The following is a 20290-nucleotide window of genomic DNA, read 5'->3' on the forward strand; positions in this document are numbered from 1 at the left end:
CACAGGGTGACCCCGGACCCGCGGGCCCAGCAGGTAAAGACGGTCCTCCCGGTCCTAGAGGTTTCCCCGGAGAGAGAGGTCTGCCCGGCCCTGTGGTGAGCATCGCCTTCTGCTCGGGCACAATGGCATCGCACAAATTCAATATCTCTCACAGCTTGGTTATTGCATAATAGTTCTGGGCTATTAAATCCGTAAGCTGTATGACTGTGGTGAACTTCAAGAATCAGACGTGATATCAGATCCCTGAGTGGGCTACAGAAGAGGAACAGCGTGCTCCGGGCTGTTTATTTCTTTAATTTTCATTCTGACTGCACAAAAGTTATGTCCCGGCAGTTACGCAATCCGCACTGTTTTCTCGCTGCAAACTTGTTAGCCGGGGAAATCGACGGCAGCGACAGCTTTTTTGTTTCGCTCCAGGATGCAGAGATGACGCGACGCCCCTCTTTCCCTTTGTAATGTAAAGGATGCTTGCCGACGTTTTTTTGGTAAATAACTCCTCTCCCCCCCCGTCTGCCTTCAGCCTCCACTTTAGGGGACCGTAGGAGGTTTTCCGTCTCACGCTGAGCGCTGTTTGAAGAGAGGCAGTCCAGTGCGAGGCAGGAAGTGTGCTTCCCCAACAGATGTGTTTGTTTTCTGAAGCCGTCTCTTTTATTCTGTTTCTGCAGGGGGCTCACGGCCTGAAAGGGAATGAGGGTCCTCACGGCCCACCTGGTCCCGCTGTGAGTACAACTTACCGCATCCGCATCCTCAGTTTGTCACTCCTCGCTCTCTCGCCTTCAGTATTCTGCCTCCGTCTCTGGGAATTGTCTTCATAGCAAAGTTCCCACCCTCAGTTGTTCCGGGCTCTTACATAATATAATGATATGCACAGTTCGCTCCTTACATAAGACGAGGTCTGACCTATTTGGTCGCGTAGATGTGCCTGATATTATTATTTTTTTTACAGTTATCGCTTTGCTGTCTTGATATCTAACATTTGCTCCGTGGTGTGGATGTAGGGTTCTCCTGGTGAGCGTGGTCCTGCAGGCCCAGCCGGACCTACAGGTCTTCCTGGACGTCCTGGCCCTCAAGGACCACCAGGCCCTGCTGGAGAGAAAGGTGGACCGGTAAGAACAAAAAGGCTGCTGCCACATGCAGAAACGTTTGACAGATTGAGCGTGTCTGACATGAAACACAAAAAATGCGTCTTTTTTAGGGAGAGAAAGGTCCTCAAGGCCCAGCCGGAAGAGACGGTATCCAAGGACCTGTGGGTCTGCCAGGACCTGGAGGACCTCCCGGACCACCCGGAGAGGACGGAGACAAGGTGAGTTACTTGTTTTTCCTTTTTCCGAGTAGAGAGAACTATAATGGAATTCAGTAAAGCCGTATTGAAGCTTGAAATCTTTGAGCACACACGCGCGCTAATCTACAGTACACGCACACCTGCCGCCTCACAGAGACACTAAACTTTACAGACGAGATCTAAGCCAGATACGCTCTCACCTCTTTCCCCGTGACCTTAAACGCTCTGAGGGGAATTTGTCTGACAGAGTTTGCATCGATTAACAGATCTTTAAAAGGTGAACCTGCCTTGTTTCGGGCTTTGTACCCCGCTGTACAAACAGAAAGAGGAGCGGGAGGATTTTTTTTTGGTTGTTTGGCACTGACAGAATGTGTGAAAGTGACCCTCTGTAGCATCCCGAAGCAGGAATAACTCCTCATCCCTTCTCAAAACATTTGGGGGAAGATCATCCGCGGAGATGCTCAGAGGATAATCCCTCATCCTTTGAAGGATGCTTCAGTTCTTAACTGGCCTCTCGACGGTCCCCGTGGTGAGCGGGGACACGGAGAACACGAGGGGGGTATTTACCAGGCAGATTTTTTTTAAAAAAAGAAAAAAAAAAAGGGATCTCACTCGCTAATGTTTACACACATTCAGATGCTTCGTCCGCCGGGGAACGAACAGCTCCGAGGCCTTTTATTTTAAGACACTAGCGCTGCCTCGCGAAGAGCGTTGTCTGAATCAAAAACACAAAAAGTGAATGCCTTCGGATTTGGCAGTTATTAACATTATTCCTCCAAACACCCACAGCGCGTGGAGGCTTTGAAATAAACGGCGCAAGGTTGTCCGCTCGGGGAATTGTGGTGCAAACGGTTTTGGATGGGACCGGTTTTCTGTTCTGTTCAGGCTGCTAGTAGCGCCAGTGACTCATCACAATAAGCCCCCCCGTCAGAGGCAGGCGGACTATATTTGTCGCCGTTTTGGAGGGATTGTAAATTGAAATATTGAAAATGAAACCGTCCTTTCAGAGGTGGGATATCGTCGAGATGTTTGCGCGGCCGATACGTCAGCCCTCTGTTCTCGGGGAGTGTTTGATAATGATTTAAACGTCGCTTCGTTGTCACATTTTATCTCCCCTCTCAGCCGAGTAGTTCTTTGAATCGAGGGTTTCGTCCGTCTCCGTTTTCACACTGTTGTCGTTTTCGTTCCGCAGGGAGAGATCGGAGAGCCTGGCCAGAAAGGAAGCAAAGGTGACAAAGGAGAACATGTGAGTTGTTGTTCATTTCCAGCGTTAATTGCGAGGTTGATCCATTCTTACTGCGGAATTCACGGGTTTTAATTGACGTGTCTCTTCTTCTCCGCAGGGTCCACCTGGTCCCACTGGCCCTCAAGGACCTGTAGGAGCACCCGGTCCCGCTGTAAGTGTCCACCTTGCACGTCAGTCGGTGCCTCATCTGCTTCATCTGTATCCCGACAGTACCACTAACACTTTTTATCTCCCGATTGTTCCCCAGGGTGCAGATGGTGAGCCCGGTCCCAGAGGTCAGCAGGGTCTGTTTGGTCAGAAGGGAGATGAAGGATCAAGAGGATTCCCTGGACCTCCGGGCCCAGTCGGGCTGCAGGTACGGGCCGCAGCAACAGCTACACGCCGTGGTCAAATGTTACTGTAGAGAAACAGAATGATTAACTCCTCTGCGCTCTCCTCAGGGCTTGCCTGGTCCACCCGGTGAGAAAGGTGAAACCGGAGACGTTGGTCAAATGGTAAGAGCTTGTTATTTTTCAACACGCTGCATTTCGAAAGTCTGCAGGTGAAACATCTTCACTCACCGGACTGTTGTCTCCTCTTCTGTGTTAGGGTCCGCCCGGTCCACCTGGTCCCAGAGGCCCCTCAGGACCTCCAGGAGCAGATGGCCCTCAGGGACCTCCTGGTGGTATTGGAAACCCCGGTGCTGTCGGAGAAAAGGTAAACTTCTCCTCCGTGGCTGTTTTTCGCTTGCCTTTTTTACTGTGTCGTCGTGAAGCCTTGTGCTGAAGGACGTTGCAGCAGGTGTGAATGTAAACACAGACGTCCTCAAAGTCACATGAACTCCCTCCAGTCACATTATTTTCTTTCTCTTTTCATTTAATACGACTTGTGTCTATCCTGCAGGCAATTAATAGAACACACAAATCACTTTAGCTAACAAAGAGTAAACACGGACATTTTTTTTTTATTTTCGTGCTGCAATTCAACCGCACCGCTTCGAACCGAATCAATTTGGTGCGCGCAGAAATATAATTGTCTCCTGGAACATTATCTCGAGTGGTAAAAAGCGGCATCGCCCACTTGTGTAAATACTGTATTTGGACTGCTTTGTAATCAAGTGGATGGGAGGAGCTGTTCTGATCGGCTATTATGAAAACGTTCATTCAGCTGATAATGAATTCATCATCCTATAGCCTCTTTGTTCCAGATGGCACCTCCTGGCTCCCTTCCAAAAAAAAAAAAAACCACTGCGTCGCCTCTCATGTTAATTTTTTTAAAGTATATAATGAGGCGGTTGTTCCAGAGACGCTAGACGACACGACAGAAGTCCCCGCGTGGGCTAAATGTTACGAGACACCTGATTATGAGCACAGTTTCTGCAGGAAAAGGTGTTTTTTTTTATCGCGTTCGCTGGTTTTTGTAACAGATCAACCGCGCTGGCAGTTTGCTTGAGTGCTTTGTGGCGAAGCCCGCGTATGATACCCTTTAAAAGCCTCTTCCCCCGCCGTTAATATTCCCCGTGCCTATTTCTATTATACCCTTTTTAAACGGGGGGGGGGGGGAACACGATCGTTTTTTTATCTGCCGCAGAGTGACAGATGCACGGCAAATCTACCGGACAGGCTGCCATCCCCAGCAGTGCTGTTGCAGGGTGGAGACAGTATGAATAAATACTCAAAGGCACTGCTCTTGCAATTCTAAGATGATAAATGCATTATTAAAGACGGCTCTCGTACAAAAAAAAAAAAAAAAATCAGCTCCTGCTCTTATTTGTTGCTGCTCTTTCATTATGAAAGGCCTCTCCTCCCCCCCCTCCCGCTTTGGCAGCGCTTGCAGCCGGCTGGCCGCAGTGCCGCGCGCCGTCTCATCACTTTCTGTCCGTAGCGATAGTGTGATTTGTTTCATCTGGCTCAGTCAATAGAATCACCTTTTTGCTCCTTCACGATCTCCCGGAGGATCGCCTGTCCTTCCGCTGTGCAAACAAACACGGGCGCTCTTTTGGCCTAATAGCTCTTTAGCTGATCTGGCACTTTTTTAGCAGCCGGGCCGGGGGGGGGGGGGGGAGCTGGCGTGCGACCGAGCTCAGGCCTTTTTTTTCTCCTGTAAACACATCCCTCATATATCTGCAATGAGCGGCTGTCTCTCATGCTCTCCGTTTTCCCCCCCCCTGAGCTCAGCAGATCTGAACACGGAACGCGAGCAGGTTGTCGCGAGGATGCAGGCGAGACCTCTGCAGGGCTCCGCGTTGCGTAAGGAGCCGAGTGCGAGCTGCTAATACAGGGAGGATCAGTCATGCTTTTAAACAGGCGTGCCGACTGCTTAAAGTGGATTTCTTGACAGCAACAAGAGCGGCTTGTGGAAGGCAGCCAGACACTAATTTAGATTTGATGCTCACAATGCAGGGCCTTTTGTTCCTGCGAGAGCAAATCTGGATATGCTTATCACAACACATCAGCTCACAGCGTGTCGTCGGCGACCGCGGAACTGTGTGCGATTCGATCGGCTTCCCGGTCTACCCGAACACGACACGGGCTAACGTCCCCCCTCCCCCTCACCTGAAACAGGTGTGGCAGGCCGCGTCTGCAGTAAAACCTCAGCAGGGAGGACGTTAGGGTTATGTGACAGTGAGTAACGATGGCGCGCGGCGTTATAGGTGAGTCAACAGGGCAGCTATCCAATAAGCCAGGAGGAAGGAGACAAGATATATGTGCGGGGTCCGGGGAGAACAGTGAGGTCAGCGCCCTCCTGCCGCTCCGGCCGCACAATCTGCCGCCGCTTGATGGATTGAAATCTCTTGTGTCATCTCTTTCTCTCGCCGTTTGGGTGACAAGGGCACCGGGACAGCGAGGGGCTGCTGTAACTGATGGGAATTTCAGAACAATGTTGGATCGACAAATCACCCTCTCTGATGATGTGTGCCTCTCTTAACCTCCAGTAACCCCCCTCCCCCTTCTCTCTCTCTCTTATCAGGGAGACGCTGGTGAAACCGGAGAGCCCGGTCTTCAGGGAGAAGTCGGCCCACATGTGAGTTATTTTACTCCCTTTCATCGAGTTTCTACAAAGAATCAACGGACCAACCATCATTTCAACAACAAACTTTATTTTAAGTTGTCTACTACCATCTGTGAGTCAGAATTACTAAACACACTGCGCATCATTCCAGGGTCCAAGAGGAGAGCGAGGAGAAAAGGGAGAGTCCGGTCCCGCCGGTGCAGCCGGACCTCCCGGCCCTAAAGGTCCCCCTGGAGATGATGGTCCCAAAGGCAGCCCTGTAAGATTTTCCCCACCTTTATAAATCCGTGTACTCTCCCCGCTGCTCTGACCTCACAGAAAGGACGAACGATGTGACCTTAAACTAAAAAAATCTGCAACTTTTATTGACTTTCAGGGTCCAAGTGGATTCCCCGGTGACCCCGGTCCCCCTGGAGAGCCCGGTCCAGCTGTACGTATGGCCAAGTCGTCATTAGCTTGTCGTTACAGTTTGTTTTCTGTGCCGCGCAGCACGACTGAGGTTCTGTTCGATTCTCACACAGGGGTTAGACGGTCCACCTGGTGACAAGGGAGATGACGGAGAGGCTGGTCAGGCCGTGAGTGTCTTTTTTTTTTTTTTACTCTACCACCACTCTGTGTGTCTTGAAAAAAAAAGCCATTTAAAGCACACATAATGAGTACTGTTTGAAATTCAAATCATTTAAATTCTGTCTAGGGTTCCCCTGGACCCACTGGAGAGTCCGGTCCCTCCGGACCACCGGGAAAGAGAGTGAGTATCGCCTTGTGCTCGCTTGTCCTCGTCTTTTGCAAAAGTTATCAATGTCAGAATGCTAAAATGTTCCCCGCTTTGTATTCCACAATGTGAATCCTTGTCGTCTTTTCTTTTTTTTTCATACAGGGCCCCCCTGGAGCCGCAGGACCCGAGGGAAGACAAGGAGAGAAGGGAGCCAAGGTAACGCCTCCCAACGCACACACGGATACAGTCACTTAGTACTCCAGTCGTGTCAGAGAACAAACATACGAGCGGGAATTAAATGGTGTGTTGTTTTTTCTGTAAAAGGGAGAGTCTGGGTTGGAAGGTCCCCAAGGAAAGACGGGCCCCGTTGGTCCTCAAGGATCACCTGGCAAGCCCGGTTCTGAAGGCCTCAGGGGTATCCCTGGCCCAGTTGTAAGTGGAGTGTTTTCTTATCTTTCCACCAATTTATCACAGTCGTGTCTGGATGTTTGGTAGCGTTAATGAGACGGCACACAGAGCAGGTAAACAGTTTTCTGAACATACAGAAGCAGTTTTCTTAAAGGGCTGAGATAAATTGTGTGTCTTTGCGTTTCTCATCAGGGAGAGCAAGGCCTTCCCGGTGCTCCAGGTCCAGACGGACCTCCCGGACCTATGGTGAGTAGAAGTGACTCCTGAGCTACGTGTCGCAACATAATGTGCGATCTGAGTCCTTACTCACGGTCTTTCGATGTGTCCTCCTGCTCACAGGGTCCTCCCGGTTTACCCGGCCTGAAAGGAGACTCTGGTGTCAAAGGAGAAAAGGTGAGCCGCTCCAGAACTTCTCAGAGCGTAAAACGAATGGAGCTCTTTACCAGCAGATTGATTAGCTCCGCTGTTAGCCGCCAGACGTCAGATCATTAATGGTCAGAGGCGCATATGGCTAATGTATGTAATGGTGTATTATTGATTGCTGTATGGATAATATATTTGTGTTGTTCTCTACCTTCAGGGCCATCCTGGTCTCATCGGTCTTATCGGACCCCCAGGCGAGCAGGGAGAAAAGGGTGACCGAGGTCTTCCTGGTCCCTCAGGATCACACGGTCCCAAAGGAGACACTGTAAGTGAAGATTCTCACGCCGGAGTCGTGTTTTAAAGCCCGCGACACCACTTAGATGTTATTGATAACCTTTTTTTTTTTAATTCAGCACAGACACGATGCAAAAAAATGTCACCAGCGCCAATTACCTTCATGCTAGTCGACGCTGTCTCATGAGTATGGATCGCACTCTCTCTTCTTTCCCTCCAGGGTATTGCCGGTCCATCAGGTCCTCTCGGTCCGCTCGGTCCTCCTGGATTACCTGTAAGCCTCCTCTCATCACATGTGTTGTGTGTGTAACTAAAAAGCCTGTTGTGTCCGAGCCAGTATTGATCTGTTGATCGTCTCTGTGTCTTCAGGGTCCTCCTGGTCCCAAAGGAGCTAAAGGATCATCGGTAAGTGTTTCGTTGAACGCTGCGTTCTTTTGGAAACAGCAACAAGTGTCCTCTTGTGGTTTCAGATGAAGCATTTCTGTAATTCTTCCTCCTCAGGGTCAAACTGGACCAAAGGGAGAGACTGGAACGACCGGACCTCCTGGACCTCCTGTAAGTCAACGCACTAGACTACAATCAAAAATGTTATAATCTCCGTTCTTATCCTCTGACTGGCATTGATCTCTCCATCTTTCATCTCTCCATACCAGGGACCTCCCGGCGATGTCATCCACCCGCTCCCCATCCAGTCCTCCATGAAGGGCAGGACTCGCAGGAACATCGACGCCAGCCAGATGATGGACGACGCCGCCATGGACGCCAACTACAAGGACTACGACGACGGCATGGAGGAGATCTTCGGCTCCCTCAACTCCCTCAAGCTGGAGATCGAGCAGATGAAGCACCCGCTGGGCACGCAGGGCAACCCCGCCCGCACCTGCAAGGACCTGCAGCTCTGCCACCCCGATTTCCCCGACGGTTCGTACCGCAGTCGATCTGAAACGAGGCGCGAGGCCTTTTGTCTCGTCCCTTCCTCTCTGCAGTTTTTAATGTCCGCACGGAAATGGAAATCATCGCAAGGCGGCTTAGCGGAATTAAATAAGCATTCATGTTCTTAATGGGCCCTGTCGTGCTGCTTGTCCATCAGCAGACAATCTTCGGGGTCATTTTTCAATCAAAAATGTCAAACATGCCCCACGATTCCAGCAGCTCGCTTTTCACTCGTGTGTGTGACAGTAGATTAAATATATTTGAGATTATAATGTGAAAGTAGAACAAAACGAGCGATTTGATTACATCTTTTTTGGGCTTTCCGTCAACGTTTCTGGCATTTTTTTTTAGACGAAAAGAATAATCAGCCACTTGAGAAGATGATCAACAGCAGCTCCAGAATTAGTGATATTGAATTTTTGGCGGATGTCGATATAAATGTACAAATATTTTGTCTCCTCTTTGGTGGAAATAACATGTCATTACGCGTCCAACATGATGACCCGCTGGCAGATGGGTGTTTAAAAATGTACACATTCACCGGGCGAAAACAAAACGTTTAACGCTTAATTAACGCATCAACTCATCGGCCCGTCGCGTCCTCAGAAATGTTCGTTCCGGGACGATGCTGATGATGTTGATGTGCTTCCGCCGTAAATCATCATTTTACACGCTGCATTTCGGATGTTTCCGCGGCTAATCCGTCACAGCTGCGATACGACATTTGCAATCGTTTACGTATTGACAAATTCACTATTTGCATGTCTCGGTTCAAACACTTGGTGAGGAAACAGCAAGAGTCACGAGAAGGGTATCTGTTGAATTATGTGAAATGGGCGAGTGTGTGACTGGTGATGCTGATCTAACTGGAAAAACAGGAACAATTAAAATCAAGTGTTAGATAATATAAATTCTGTTTTGGTAACCTGTAATAGGCCCGGTCTGCTATCGTGAAAGCAGATGCAGGGTTCGTACGGGTGCTTGAAATCCTTGAATGTGCTTGAATTTCAACGTTGTGTTTTCAAGGTCTGAAAAGTGCTTGGATTTTAGTTGAAGTGCTTGAAAGTGCTTGACATTATAAATCTGTCTTTTACAAAATTGGGATCAGACTGGATAGTTTTGCTTAGTACAGGGTTCGTACGGGTGCTTGAAATCCTTGAATGTGCTTGAATTTCAACGTTGTGTTTTCAAGGTCTGAAAAGTGCTTGGATTTTAGTTTAAGTGCTTGAAAGTGCTTGACATTATAAATCTGTCTTTTACAAAATTGGGATCAGACTGGATAATTAATTTCTGAAGTTTTTGCTATTATAGAATATAATTTTAGATGTTTACAGCATAATACAATGTACATAATTGTGATAAAAAGTGAAGAAAAAAATCACAAGTATATATATTCCTTTAGATACGTATTTTACCCTAGCAGTAAGGTGCTGGAAAATCTTAAAAATGACCCTTAAAAGTGCTTGAAAAGTGCTTGAATTTGACCTTGAAAAATGTGTACGAACCCTGTTAGTACAGGGAGAAATAAAATCATAAGCAATAGAGAAGGATGGCTGAGGAGAAGGTGAATTTGATGCAATTTGGACTGATGACATGTTCAGTATTAATAAACATTGATGAATAAGCGAAAAGCTTAAAAAAGTTTATGTCAAAAAAGAAAATTACAGGGTGCTCTCAGGTCTCTCTTTGTCCCGGTGCAAGTGTGCCTGTGTTCTCCTTTAATTTCTAAAGTTGTTGCTATCATGAAACATCATTTCAGATGTTTAGAGCATAATACAATGTACATAATTGTGATAAAAAGTGGAAAAAATGTATTCCTGTAGATATCTATTTTACCCCAGCGATAAGGAACTGGAAAAGTTTGAAAATGACCCTTAAAAGTGCTTGAAAAGTGCTTGAATTTGACCTTGAATTTGACCCTGAGATGTGGAAAGCTCAGACGTTCACAAAAAAATTACGGGGCGAGATTCAACACTCTGTCAGACCTGTGATGTTTGCATTTATGTCTTTCCACGGCGTCCACACGTTTCTGAAAATCGTTGTAGATGGAGACATGCAGGACAGCTTTAGCCCAGCAAGGCCGTATCCTGTCAGACATCACCATTACCCGAGGGAGGCGGTGTAGGCTTTAAATCACACGTATGCCACTCTGTAATTGCCCTCTCTCTCTCTCTTTCCCTCTCTCCCTCTCTCTCCATTCCTCCAGGTGAATACTGGATTGATCCAAACCAGGGCTGCTCCCGAGACTCCTTCAAGGTCTACTGCAACTTCACAGCGGGCGGCGAGAGCTGCATCTTCCCAGATAAGAAGTCTGAAGGGGTAAGCCTGGCAGCGTTTAGACACACACTTGCACAAACTCACTCCGTGTCGGACAGTTTAGGTTGGAGGGGGGGAACGGGAGGCGGGAAAAAAGGGGGTGGGGCCTAGAAAAGATGAAGAGGAACTATTTTCAGCCTCTGTGTTTGTGTTGTGATTGACAGCAAAGTAAGCTGCATGTAAATTCCTCTTTTCTCCCTCACGTCTGGGACTAACAGCCACGCGTGCTGTATAAATAACCCCAACGTCTCAAGACTTAGCTGCAGCCGATGCTCTGTTGTACCTACACGTGTAGACGTATAATTAGCCTCCGTGAGATTTACTTGGTGTGTTGTTACCCAGATGAAGGCGACTCAACGGGACTCCTTATCCCACGAGGGGCGACGCTGCTTTACAAACATGCTAAATCTGAGCGCAGTTCTGAGCGTCGATATCGCGCGTCGTCCTCACGCGCCCGCCTTGTTTAAAGGCGTGATGCCATTAAAGACTTTTATCACCTGTAAAGCCTTTTTGGCAGGTGACGGGCACGTCGGACAGATTATTTGGCTCATTATGCACGAGTATGAAGAGGCGAGGAGAGCCGCTGAAACGCCGGGAACGCTGTGACAAGTGGAGGGAGGTTGTGTAACAGCGCGGAGCTACAGCCATTTTAATGATCCCACTCAGCGAGCCTCAGAGGAGCAGGAGTTTGCCTAAGCTTGGAATAATGAAGCAGACTTTTTATAGCGTGCTGGTGGCGGGTTTGTGTCGTGGAGATGGTGAGAAGAAAAGCCTGCGCTGTCAGTCTGTGCAATAACGACTCCAAACACTCCCACGTGCGTTTTGGATTGGCACAGTTATTACAGGAGGAGAGTCCGCAGAACCACGAGCCGGACTTCAGAGAGGCGCCGGCTGAAATCGTCTCGGACGATTCGGATTTCTGGTTTTATTTTTATTTAAGTCTGAACTGTAAGGTCAGAAGTTCGGCCGGTTTTCTTTCTAAGAACTTGAATTTACAAGATATACAAACATTTGTATTTTCATAATAAAACTTTACGCCTAACGTGCAACTTTCAAAATAAAGGTCTGCTTTTTGCACAAATGATCACTCCAGAGTAAAAGTGTTAAAATATGAATTTGGTAAAAGTGAAAGACACTCACATGAAGAGTACTTGAGTAAATTTCCTATGATGCAATAAAGTACAAGTACCTCAAAATTGCACTTGAGTAAATGTACTTGATGTTTGATGTTGATTTGATCTAACATGTTGTTCAGTAACCTGAAATGGCCTGCGATCATTTTAGTTCCCCCCTGATAAGAATGTATATCCAGGACTCTTATTGTGGCGGGTAGAAACGGAGGGATGTACAATGTTTTGGTTTCCCAAAAATAAAGACTCACGAGCGAACATAACTTAGATAAACACCATTAAATATAAAGTTTCCTTCTTTCAGTCGAGGCGGGTGGCGCGTGTTTAAATCTGACCGACACAGAATCGGATATATCTGACACTGATCTTGTCTTGTCGATCGGCCCCGTCTCCACCAGACACGCCGTCGCCGAGTCAGAAAGTCACAGCGAGGGTACGCGCTTCCTCCTCCGCGCCGTCCACTCTTGTGCAAACAAACCGGAGGTCACCTTCAAGGCAGCGTGGGTCTGATGTATGCCGTCTCCCAGCGATGAGCGATCTCCGGCTCATCATTCATTAACGCATTAGGCTATTGATGACAGTTCCGTATCAAACCCTGCTCTCTAATTATGGGGAAATTCATCATTGTCATAGCTGAGACCATTAGAGCTGTGCCCTGTTGGCCGATTCGCGGCTTTTAATGGCATAACAAAGTCAGTGCTCCATGGCTGCGCAGCACTAACACCGAACAGCAGGGATAGAGGCCGCCGTATAAGAGCTCCTCGCAGGCGATCATTTCTTAATTAATCACTGTGTACTCATGAATTTTTCAGCAGCAATTAGCTGCCAGCTACGGTTTGTACTGTACAAAATGGCATAATGGCTCGCTAAAAACTTCTGCCCTGGACCCGGTTGGGTCTGGTTGATCTCGCTGAATGCCGTTTCAGGTCGGGAGGACTCCTCAGAGGACGAACAGAAGGAGAAAGACGGGGAGGGGGTGTGTTTGTCCGATTTGTGTCCTTTCTTTAACACTGTTTTCTCCTCCTCCTCCTCCTCCTCGATCCATGCCCCCCAGGCTAGGCTCACATCCTGGGTAAAGGAGAATCCCGGCTCCTGGTTCAGTGAATTCAAACGTGGTAAACTGGTAAGCCCGACTTTCCTCGAGTCCTTTTCCCTTCCCTGAATGCCTCTTATATTTTACAGAGCAAAATGGCAAAATGGCCCAAAGACTCGCCAGGCACATGGTATAGTCACTACAAGAGAGGTTCCCTGGTAAGTGGCCCCGCCTGCGGGCGCCAGCGTCCCGGCTCCGGCCTGGACTCTGCGCGTCTGAAGGCTCTGCATGGTTCTGGTTTCTCTCAAGTATGTACCTGCACTGGCACCTTTGCTTGTTGGTTTTGTGGGGGGTGCATGATCGAGCACTGAGCTGCACTCACCTTCAGTCCGGAAAACACAGGTGATGCTCTAACAGGGAGAATGGAGGAGAGGTTTGTGGACCGTGCAGGCAAGATTTGCAAAAAAAAAAAAAAAAACGTACGTCACCTGATGGGGTTTTAAAAACAACCCCACTGTTTAAATCTTGGCTGTATATCCTCCTCTGCTACATTAAGGGAGCATCTCCTAAGAGTGACTGCGTGCCTCGACACTCCGATGACTCAGGAAGCTACAGCATTATCCACACACGGCTGATTTAATAGTGTGGACAAAAACACCTCACAGTGAATACATCACGTCGCACTTTTCCTCCACGCACATTAGATTTGTTTTAGTTGTGGATCTTGACATTTTCCCCGCCTCAGCAGGTCATTCATCCCTCACAAGGGGGGTAAAAAAAAAATAAAAATAAGCCATTCGGCGGCGCTCACATTCCCACCGTCTTCCTTAAACTCTACTTAGCCCCGGCCGAGTAGCTCTGAGTCAGACGGGTCAGGCACTCAGTCACCACCCAGGGGTTTCTGGGTACTCAGTCACTGTTGACTTGCGGCTGTGATGATGAAGAGGTAATGTTTCTCTGGCGATGTCGGGCTGGATCCACACGCTGAGCGGGGGGGGCAGCGGGGAGGAAGGTGTGGCGGTCGGTGGGGGGAGCATGGGACTACGGAGCCACTCCGAGGGGGGTGAAAAACATCAGAACGGGTTCTCGCTCTGAGCCACGGCGCCGACACTCACAGACACAACGCAAGAACAAAGTCTCCATTGTTTACATCTTGTGATTAATTAGCTAATTAAAGCAATCATTGGCACGGAATTGTCGCAACAGACGACAGCCCGCTCTGTTAATGTCGAGCTTGAGTGTCGGCACTCTGGGTTTGTATATGCATGCGTGCCGAGCTGTGTGTGTGTGTGTGTGTGTGTGTGTGTGACAACAAGTCGAGGAAGGAACGCGTCCGTGCTCGCGGACGGTTCGCCGCTCCGGCCTGCATGGCGCGGCCTGCTGCATGCGCTCTGCTCTCAGTATAAGTCCTGTTTGTCTGAAAGGCGTCCATGCGGATCTAATGGATTCCTGATGGTTGGTATGCAGATAGCCAATTAGCACGGACACTAAAAACCGGACCGTGACTGGTTCCAAACCGCTATCTTATCAGTCAGGATTACACGGCGTTGTAATCAGCTTAATGGGATGTATCTCTGTTTTCTGACATGAGCCTGAAAAGCAAAAATCTGAGGTTAATTATAGGTTAATTACCAGGCAATTAACATATCCCTACTGCAACATATTTCCTATTACGATAATTACGTTCTCATGTACTTACCATAATTTGCTCGTATTGGATATATATTTTACATAATTACATAATCATGATTTAAATGAGGTATTTAGTTATGCTTATTTTATTTATTTATTTTTTTTTTTACTTTTTTCCACATTAAGCCTTGAACATCAGAACAGCTCGGAGGTGCGAGGCCTTGGGAAACACTCTGCAGCCTCCCTCCCTCGTTTATATCGCACCATCGCTTCACCCAGATATTAAATGTGGACTTTGAAGGGCGTCGATGTTTCTTTCTTACCGCCGAAAAAACTCACCACCAGAACCGGCGCTAACAATCGACAGTTGTTTGTGTCGGCCAGCTCCGGATTTAGAGCCACGCCGTTGTCCAAAAAAACTATTAAAAAACGCATCAGTGAGTCACAGTTTTACTGGCTGACATGTTCATTATGATGAACATGGGCACTGTTGTTTATTCTGAGTCAATCCCACGTGCGCCATTCTCCAAATACTCAGCAGTGCACTCACCTCTATAAACAGACACAGATTTCTGTGTGTGCACGCAGAAATGTGTACCAGAAAGTCGCGCAAAGGAGGTCCAACACGCCTGAAACGAGATTGCAATTAAAAAGTGTTTATTCATCCGGGGGAGGAAATAGAGCAGGTAAGGCGGTGAGTATTCAGAGACACGTTTCTTGGTTTTGTTTTCTTTCGTGGGATTCATCGGCGGTAAGAAAGATGTCGAACGTCAGCGTCCTTGGTAAATGAAGTTCTCTGAAGTTTTAGTCTGTGCTCTCACGGAGCATGGTAGTGCATTAACTCTATATCCTTGGATGACACCGACTTTATTTCTGATAAGAAACACGTCCTGGGAAGCCAAACACAGCGGTAAAAAGAGGAATGCAAATTACTGGACATAAATTGAATCAAAATGGCTCCCGAGAGGCAAAAAAAAACACAGCAGAGTAAAAGTCGTGACAGCGTGTTCAGTTAATCCCTCCCCCTCCTGGCGTTAACGTTTTGATGCTCAACTCCGTCTGTTCGCCTCTTTGCAGCTGTCCTACGTGGACGCGGAGGGCAACCCCATCGGCGTGGTCCAGATGACCTTCTTGCGGCTGCTGAGCGCGGCGGCCCGGCAGAACATGACGTACAACTGCTACCAGTCGGTGGCCTGGCACGACCAGGAGCAGGACAGCTACGACAGGGCCATCCGCTTCCTGGGCTCCAACGATGAGGAGATGTCTTACGATAACAACCCCTACATCCGCGCCGTGGTCGACGGCTGTGCGGTAAGTCAGAGCGGCTAAAGTGTCGGTGGGGTTCCTTTGATTAAAGGGGTATTCCGGTGTAATTTAATCCATGGTCTAAATCAGAGTGAAACTGTGTTAGACTCCCTCTCAATAGATCAAGTTAGCAGACCGCTAAATTACGGAGTTTTATCAACCTCAGAAACGACCGCACGACAACAAAAACCTAACAAAACAAAACAAAAACCGCTACCAAAAAGCCACAAATAATGCTCAGAACAGCACCAAACTTCAGCAACAGTACAAATAGGGTCTCAGCACATAGTCCGGGGCATCTAACCTCCGCTAGCTTAGCTGGATTTCTATTGTGAAGCTAAAAACAGACTTCAACTCTCCTCCATCAGGTTCCGGGTCGGGGAAGTCCCGACGCGACGATTACCGAGTGCGGTTAGAAATGCTCAATTCTGTTCTTTTCCCTGTCCGCTCTCGATAATAACTGTTATAAACTGGCAGGTAAGACACATATGAACTTTGATTGCTTTTCCATGGAGTCATAATCAGACATTTTCCTCCATGAGCCGCAGAACTCTACTGCACTCGGTAATCGACTCGTCGGGACTTCCCGTCAACGGGAAGCTGCTGCAGAAGAGTGGTAAATTTAGTCAGCTTTTCAGTAGAAATCCAGCTAAGCAAGCGGAGGTTAGATGCCCCGGACTATGTGCTGAGACCCTATTTGTACTGTTGCTGAAGTTTGGTGCTGTTCTGAGCATTATTTGTGGCTTTTTGGTGGCGGTTTATATTTGGATCCATTTACTGCAGTGTATTGTTGTCGTGCGGTCGTTTCTGAGGTTGATAAAACTCCGTAAATTAGCGGTCTGCTAACTTGATCTCTCGAGAGGGAGACTAACACAGTTTCACGGTGATTTAGACCATGGATTAAATTTACACCGGAATATCCCTTTAACGGCACCGGAAAAGTGTTCCTGTTGTTTCCGTAGCAGCTTTGTAAAACTAACTCGTCCTCCTGCTGTGCCTCTTCTCTTTGACAGTTGAAAAAGGGCTATGAAAAGACAATACTTGAGATCAACACGCCAAAGGTGGAACAGGTGCCATTTGTGGACATCATGTTCAACGACTTTGGCGGCTCCACGCAGAAGTTCGGGTTCGAAGTGGGCCCCGTCTGTTTCATCGGCTAAAGACTGTTTAACTGAGCAAAACGGAGAAAGGAAAAAAAAAAAAGCATATATTTGTTTTCTCAGAAAAAAAAAAACAATTGAAAAAGAAACATAGGACAATTCTATTTGTAAAAAAAAAAAAAAGTATCTTTTTTTTTCCATAAAGCAACAAGTATGAGTTAAAAAACAAAACAAAAACGAAAATCAAGTTGAGAATACGGTGAAATTCTTTAGGAATAGAGGAAAACAAATAACCTTGAAACCTCAGTGTGCCTTCTCCATCACATGCAAGTTTTGAAACTGGATGTCACATCCTGCCTCCTACAACACACTCGCACGCACACACAACTCCAGCCCACACTTGATTTAGCCTGTTTTTTTTTTTTGTTGTTGTTGTTTACGACCCGAACATCGAAGGCGACCCTGAGAGCTGCAGCCGTGTCCAGACGCTCGCAGCGTTTATGCCATGGACTCCATCAGATTTGGCTCTTTTTTCTTTTTCATGTTTTCCTTCATCTCTCCCTGGCTTTTTTTTTTTTTTTTTCCTTTTGTTTTTTTTTTTTTTCCACCTCTTTTGTTGGTTTATTTGCTCATTCACTACGGGAGCTTTGTTTGTGCATAATTGTCTCCCCATTCTCTTTGGAATGGATCTTTATATATATAAATATATATAAATAATTTTTATGTTTGTAAGTACATTCTGTATATTTTTTTCTCTTCCTGGTAATGTTTATTGCTTCTGGCTTCAAAACATGCATGTGACTTTATTGATTTATTTTGAGGTAGGAGATGACGGATACGGGGATAACATCTAAAATAAATAAAATTGTAGAAAAAAGCGAGGAAATCTGAACTTGTAAATTGAAAAAAGAAAAAGAAAAAAAAAAAGAAAATTGGGAAGTCCTGTCTTGTTGCAGTTTGTGGAGCACACCTTGTTGTAATTTAAAAAGAAAAAAACGGAATGGAAATAAAAGACGAAAACAAGCTCTGTGATATTATGTGACACTTTTGATTTGCATAAAATAATAATAATACATTCCTCCTTTTTTTTTTTTTTGTTTGTGCCCTCTGAACAGAAAACACCGACCCTTTGGTGGCAATATCATTAACTTAATAAACGGCTTCTTGTTTTTTTTCTTTTCGTTTCCTCAAATACTCATCTATCTGACTATGCAATGGGAGATGATGTCACATTTTAACGAAAAACACAAAGAAATCGAAAAACCTAGGTGCTATTTCCTCTCTTCTGTGGTGCTATGTGTATTTTTTTTTTCTAGTTGTTGTTGTTCGAATGAAAGGAAACTCGGTGAGAATTATTCCATCACCAGCAGCCCCTCGCCCTCCCACACTTCCACCCCGCCTCCCCCTGACTCTCTTAACCGCCACGTCCTGACGCGGGTGGATCTTTGCTGCAAATCCTGTTATTGGTTTCTGTTTTTTTTTTTTTCTCTCGATGATGTTCGGCGGTGGCGTCTTGCGTGCCGTTTCTCTTACATATCCTCCCGACAGATCAGTGCAGCATGGCGGCGTTATGTTATCTCCTGCTTCAGCGGACCGCGACAGATAAGAGAAGAAAAAAAAAAACTTGTACCAAAATTGTTGGAAGAGGAAACAGAAAGCTAAGATGGTGCTGTTTTTTTTTTTTTGCTTTTGCATATCATTGCTCTTAAGATGCTGCATTATGGGCTCTCTTTTCCTGTTGGATCATCTGTTGTCGCCACATCGGAAAAAAACTGACGGGAGATCAGACGTGGGACATGTCGTGTGATATTTTTGGGCCAGAGAGCGTCCAAAGGAATAAAAAAGTAAAAGAAAGAAAAAGTGTCGCCCGGTGTATGAAACCCTTCCACCGAAAAAGGATTTCATGATTATATTTTAGCTTTAAGTGGCTTGAAATTAATTCTTCTTACATGGGAAACAACTTGAAAAGTATTTTCTTCTTGATTTTACCGGCGGGTAGAAGGCAGGTCACCAAAATCAGCCAGATGAAAGATTTTTGCTCGTGCAGTGTCAGAAAAATGCTATTTTTTATTTTTTATTTTTGCCCTTATTGTAATTATGCTCTTTGTTCAAACTATGCACTCTCTTTGCTTATGACCACTAGTATCTACCACAGAATCTTTTTTTTTTTTTTTTACAGCCCTTCATACATAGGTTTGTTTTGTTTCCTTTTTTTTTTTTTTTTTTTTAAATCTTCAAAATATGTGACTTGAACCATTTCTGTTAAGATATATCAGTATGCTTGTAGATCTTCGGCTTTATTATTATTATTTTTTTTCCATTGTGATGCAGTACGCCCAAATTTAACTTTAACTTTTTTTTTTCGCTCTCTCTCTCGATAAGAAAAGGACAAACACATTTTTGTAAATTTCCAGAAACCAGCAGTGATGCTGCCATTGTTTTTTTTTTTTGTTTTTATTTTGTAGATTTCCATTTTGTCTGTCTTTGTTTTTATTTTTATTTTTTTTTGTCGCAGTCTTTTTGTCAAACCTGTGTAAGGATAAGAGGATAGAAGTTATATTGGTTTTTATGTCAATAAATTCAAGTTTACTGTGGCCATCCACTCTTGTATGTCTTTTGAAGCATTAAAACCTATCTGTATGCATGAAATTGTAAAGTTCTTTCTCTTGTTGTTATGATATCTGTAGAGTGACATGATCTTCTCCACGTCCACGTCTCCATTCATCAGGATACATCCAGTTTTTTTTTTCCAGTGGTCAAAAAAAAAAAAAAAGAAAAAAAAAAAGAAAAATTGTGAAGTGGAGAGAAAAATGATGAACTTGTAACTCTACCAAAGCCAATGTTCGTTTGTAGTATATTTATTGTATTATTTAAAATAAAAAAATAAATGTTAAATGATACCATAGTGTAAGTGTAACAGGCCCCCTCTTTACACGCACACAGGAGAGTTATTGTGAGCTGGAGATGAGTCGCTTTCAGTGGAGTCTTTGAGGATGGCCATTCAGATAGATCGTCCTGTCCTCATGTTTACAACTCCTGAGGTGTGTGTGAGTGTGTGAGAGTGTGTGTGAGAGAGAGGAATGACTGACTGGATGTCTGTTTTCAGCCTCAGAGAAGGTAAGGCCTGCTGTTTATTGCTCTACAATGTTTTAATAGTCTCGAGCAGCTCTCGCTCTGCAGATGCGCCGCGAGGAAGAAGCTCCCAAGTCGTCCCGCTGATTGTTCCTCCGACAGAGACCGCTTAAAGAATCTTTTCTGGTTTAAGGGCATTTTTGGGCAGCTGATGTATGTACTCCGAGCTTTTTCTATACTTCAGGGCGTTCGAAACAGCCAGAAACTATGTGTGTCATGTGTGCGGTAACTTGGTATCACTTCATTTTCACAGGTCTGGAGGCGTCATGGTAAGCAGGTCGTGATCGCCTGGTAACGTCTTCGTTATTTCCTTAGATATTACCCATAATGCACTGCTGTTTTTCTGACAAGCAGTCAATAAAAATGCTGGTAATTTCTGCTCGACTTGGGATTTTTTTTCCAACCGGCTT

The 20290-nt window shown here is 46.1% G+C and overlaps 1 protein-coding gene across 2 annotated transcripts in view; it reads left to right on the plus strand.

Annotated features, from left to right (window-relative positions):
• The window catches only part of col5a1 (procollagen, type V, alpha 1), an 83845-nt gene extending 64312 nt beyond the window's left edge, over positions 1–19533 (plus strand). The window contains exons 40-66 of one of the 2 annotated variants that reach the window (XM_030435668.1): positions 6–95; positions 666–719; positions 999–1106; positions 1196–1303; positions 2475–2528; positions 2626–2679; positions 2776–2883; positions 2969–3022; positions 3117–3224; positions 5478–5531; positions 5671–5778; positions 5896–5949; positions 6041–6094; positions 6214–6267; positions 6397–6450; positions 6559–6666; positions 6835–6888; positions 6982–7035; positions 7223–7330; positions 7520–7573; positions 7669–7704; positions 7801–7854; positions 7953–8220; positions 10439–10551; positions 12733–12801; positions 15421–15654; positions 16662–19533. In XM_030435668.1, the coding sequence (XP_030291528.1) occupies positions 6–95; positions 666–719; positions 999–1106; positions 1196–1303; positions 2475–2528; positions 2626–2679; positions 2776–2883; positions 2969–3022; positions 3117–3224; positions 5478–5531; positions 5671–5778; positions 5896–5949; positions 6041–6094; positions 6214–6267; positions 6397–6450; positions 6559–6666; positions 6835–6888; positions 6982–7035; positions 7223–7330; positions 7520–7573; positions 7669–7704; positions 7801–7854; positions 7953–8220; positions 10439–10551; positions 12733–12801; positions 15421–15654; positions 16662–16808 (2415 nt within the window). In that variant the 3' untranslated portion in view covers positions 16809–19533. Of the gene's footprint in view, positions 1–5; positions 96–665; positions 720–998; positions 1107–1195; positions 1304–2474; positions 2529–2625; positions 2680–2775; positions 2884–2968; positions 3023–3116; positions 3225–5477; positions 5532–5670; positions 5779–5895; positions 5950–6040; positions 6095–6213; positions 6268–6396; positions 6451–6558; positions 6667–6834; positions 6889–6981; positions 7036–7222; positions 7331–7519; positions 7574–7668; positions 7705–7800; positions 7855–7952; positions 8221–10438; positions 10552–12732; positions 12802–12860; positions 12930–15420; positions 15655–16661 lie in introns of both variants that reach the window. The other variant, XM_030435669.1, reaches the window with a different exon arrangement.
• Positions 19534–20290: the final 757 nt, after the last annotated feature.

This window comes from Sparus aurata, chromosome 12 (assembly GCF_900880675.1).
Source record: "Sparus aurata chromosome 12, fSpaAur1.1, whole genome shotgun sequence".
Lineage (NCBI taxonomy): Eukaryota > Metazoa > Chordata > Actinopteri > Spariformes > Sparidae > Sparus > Sparus aurata.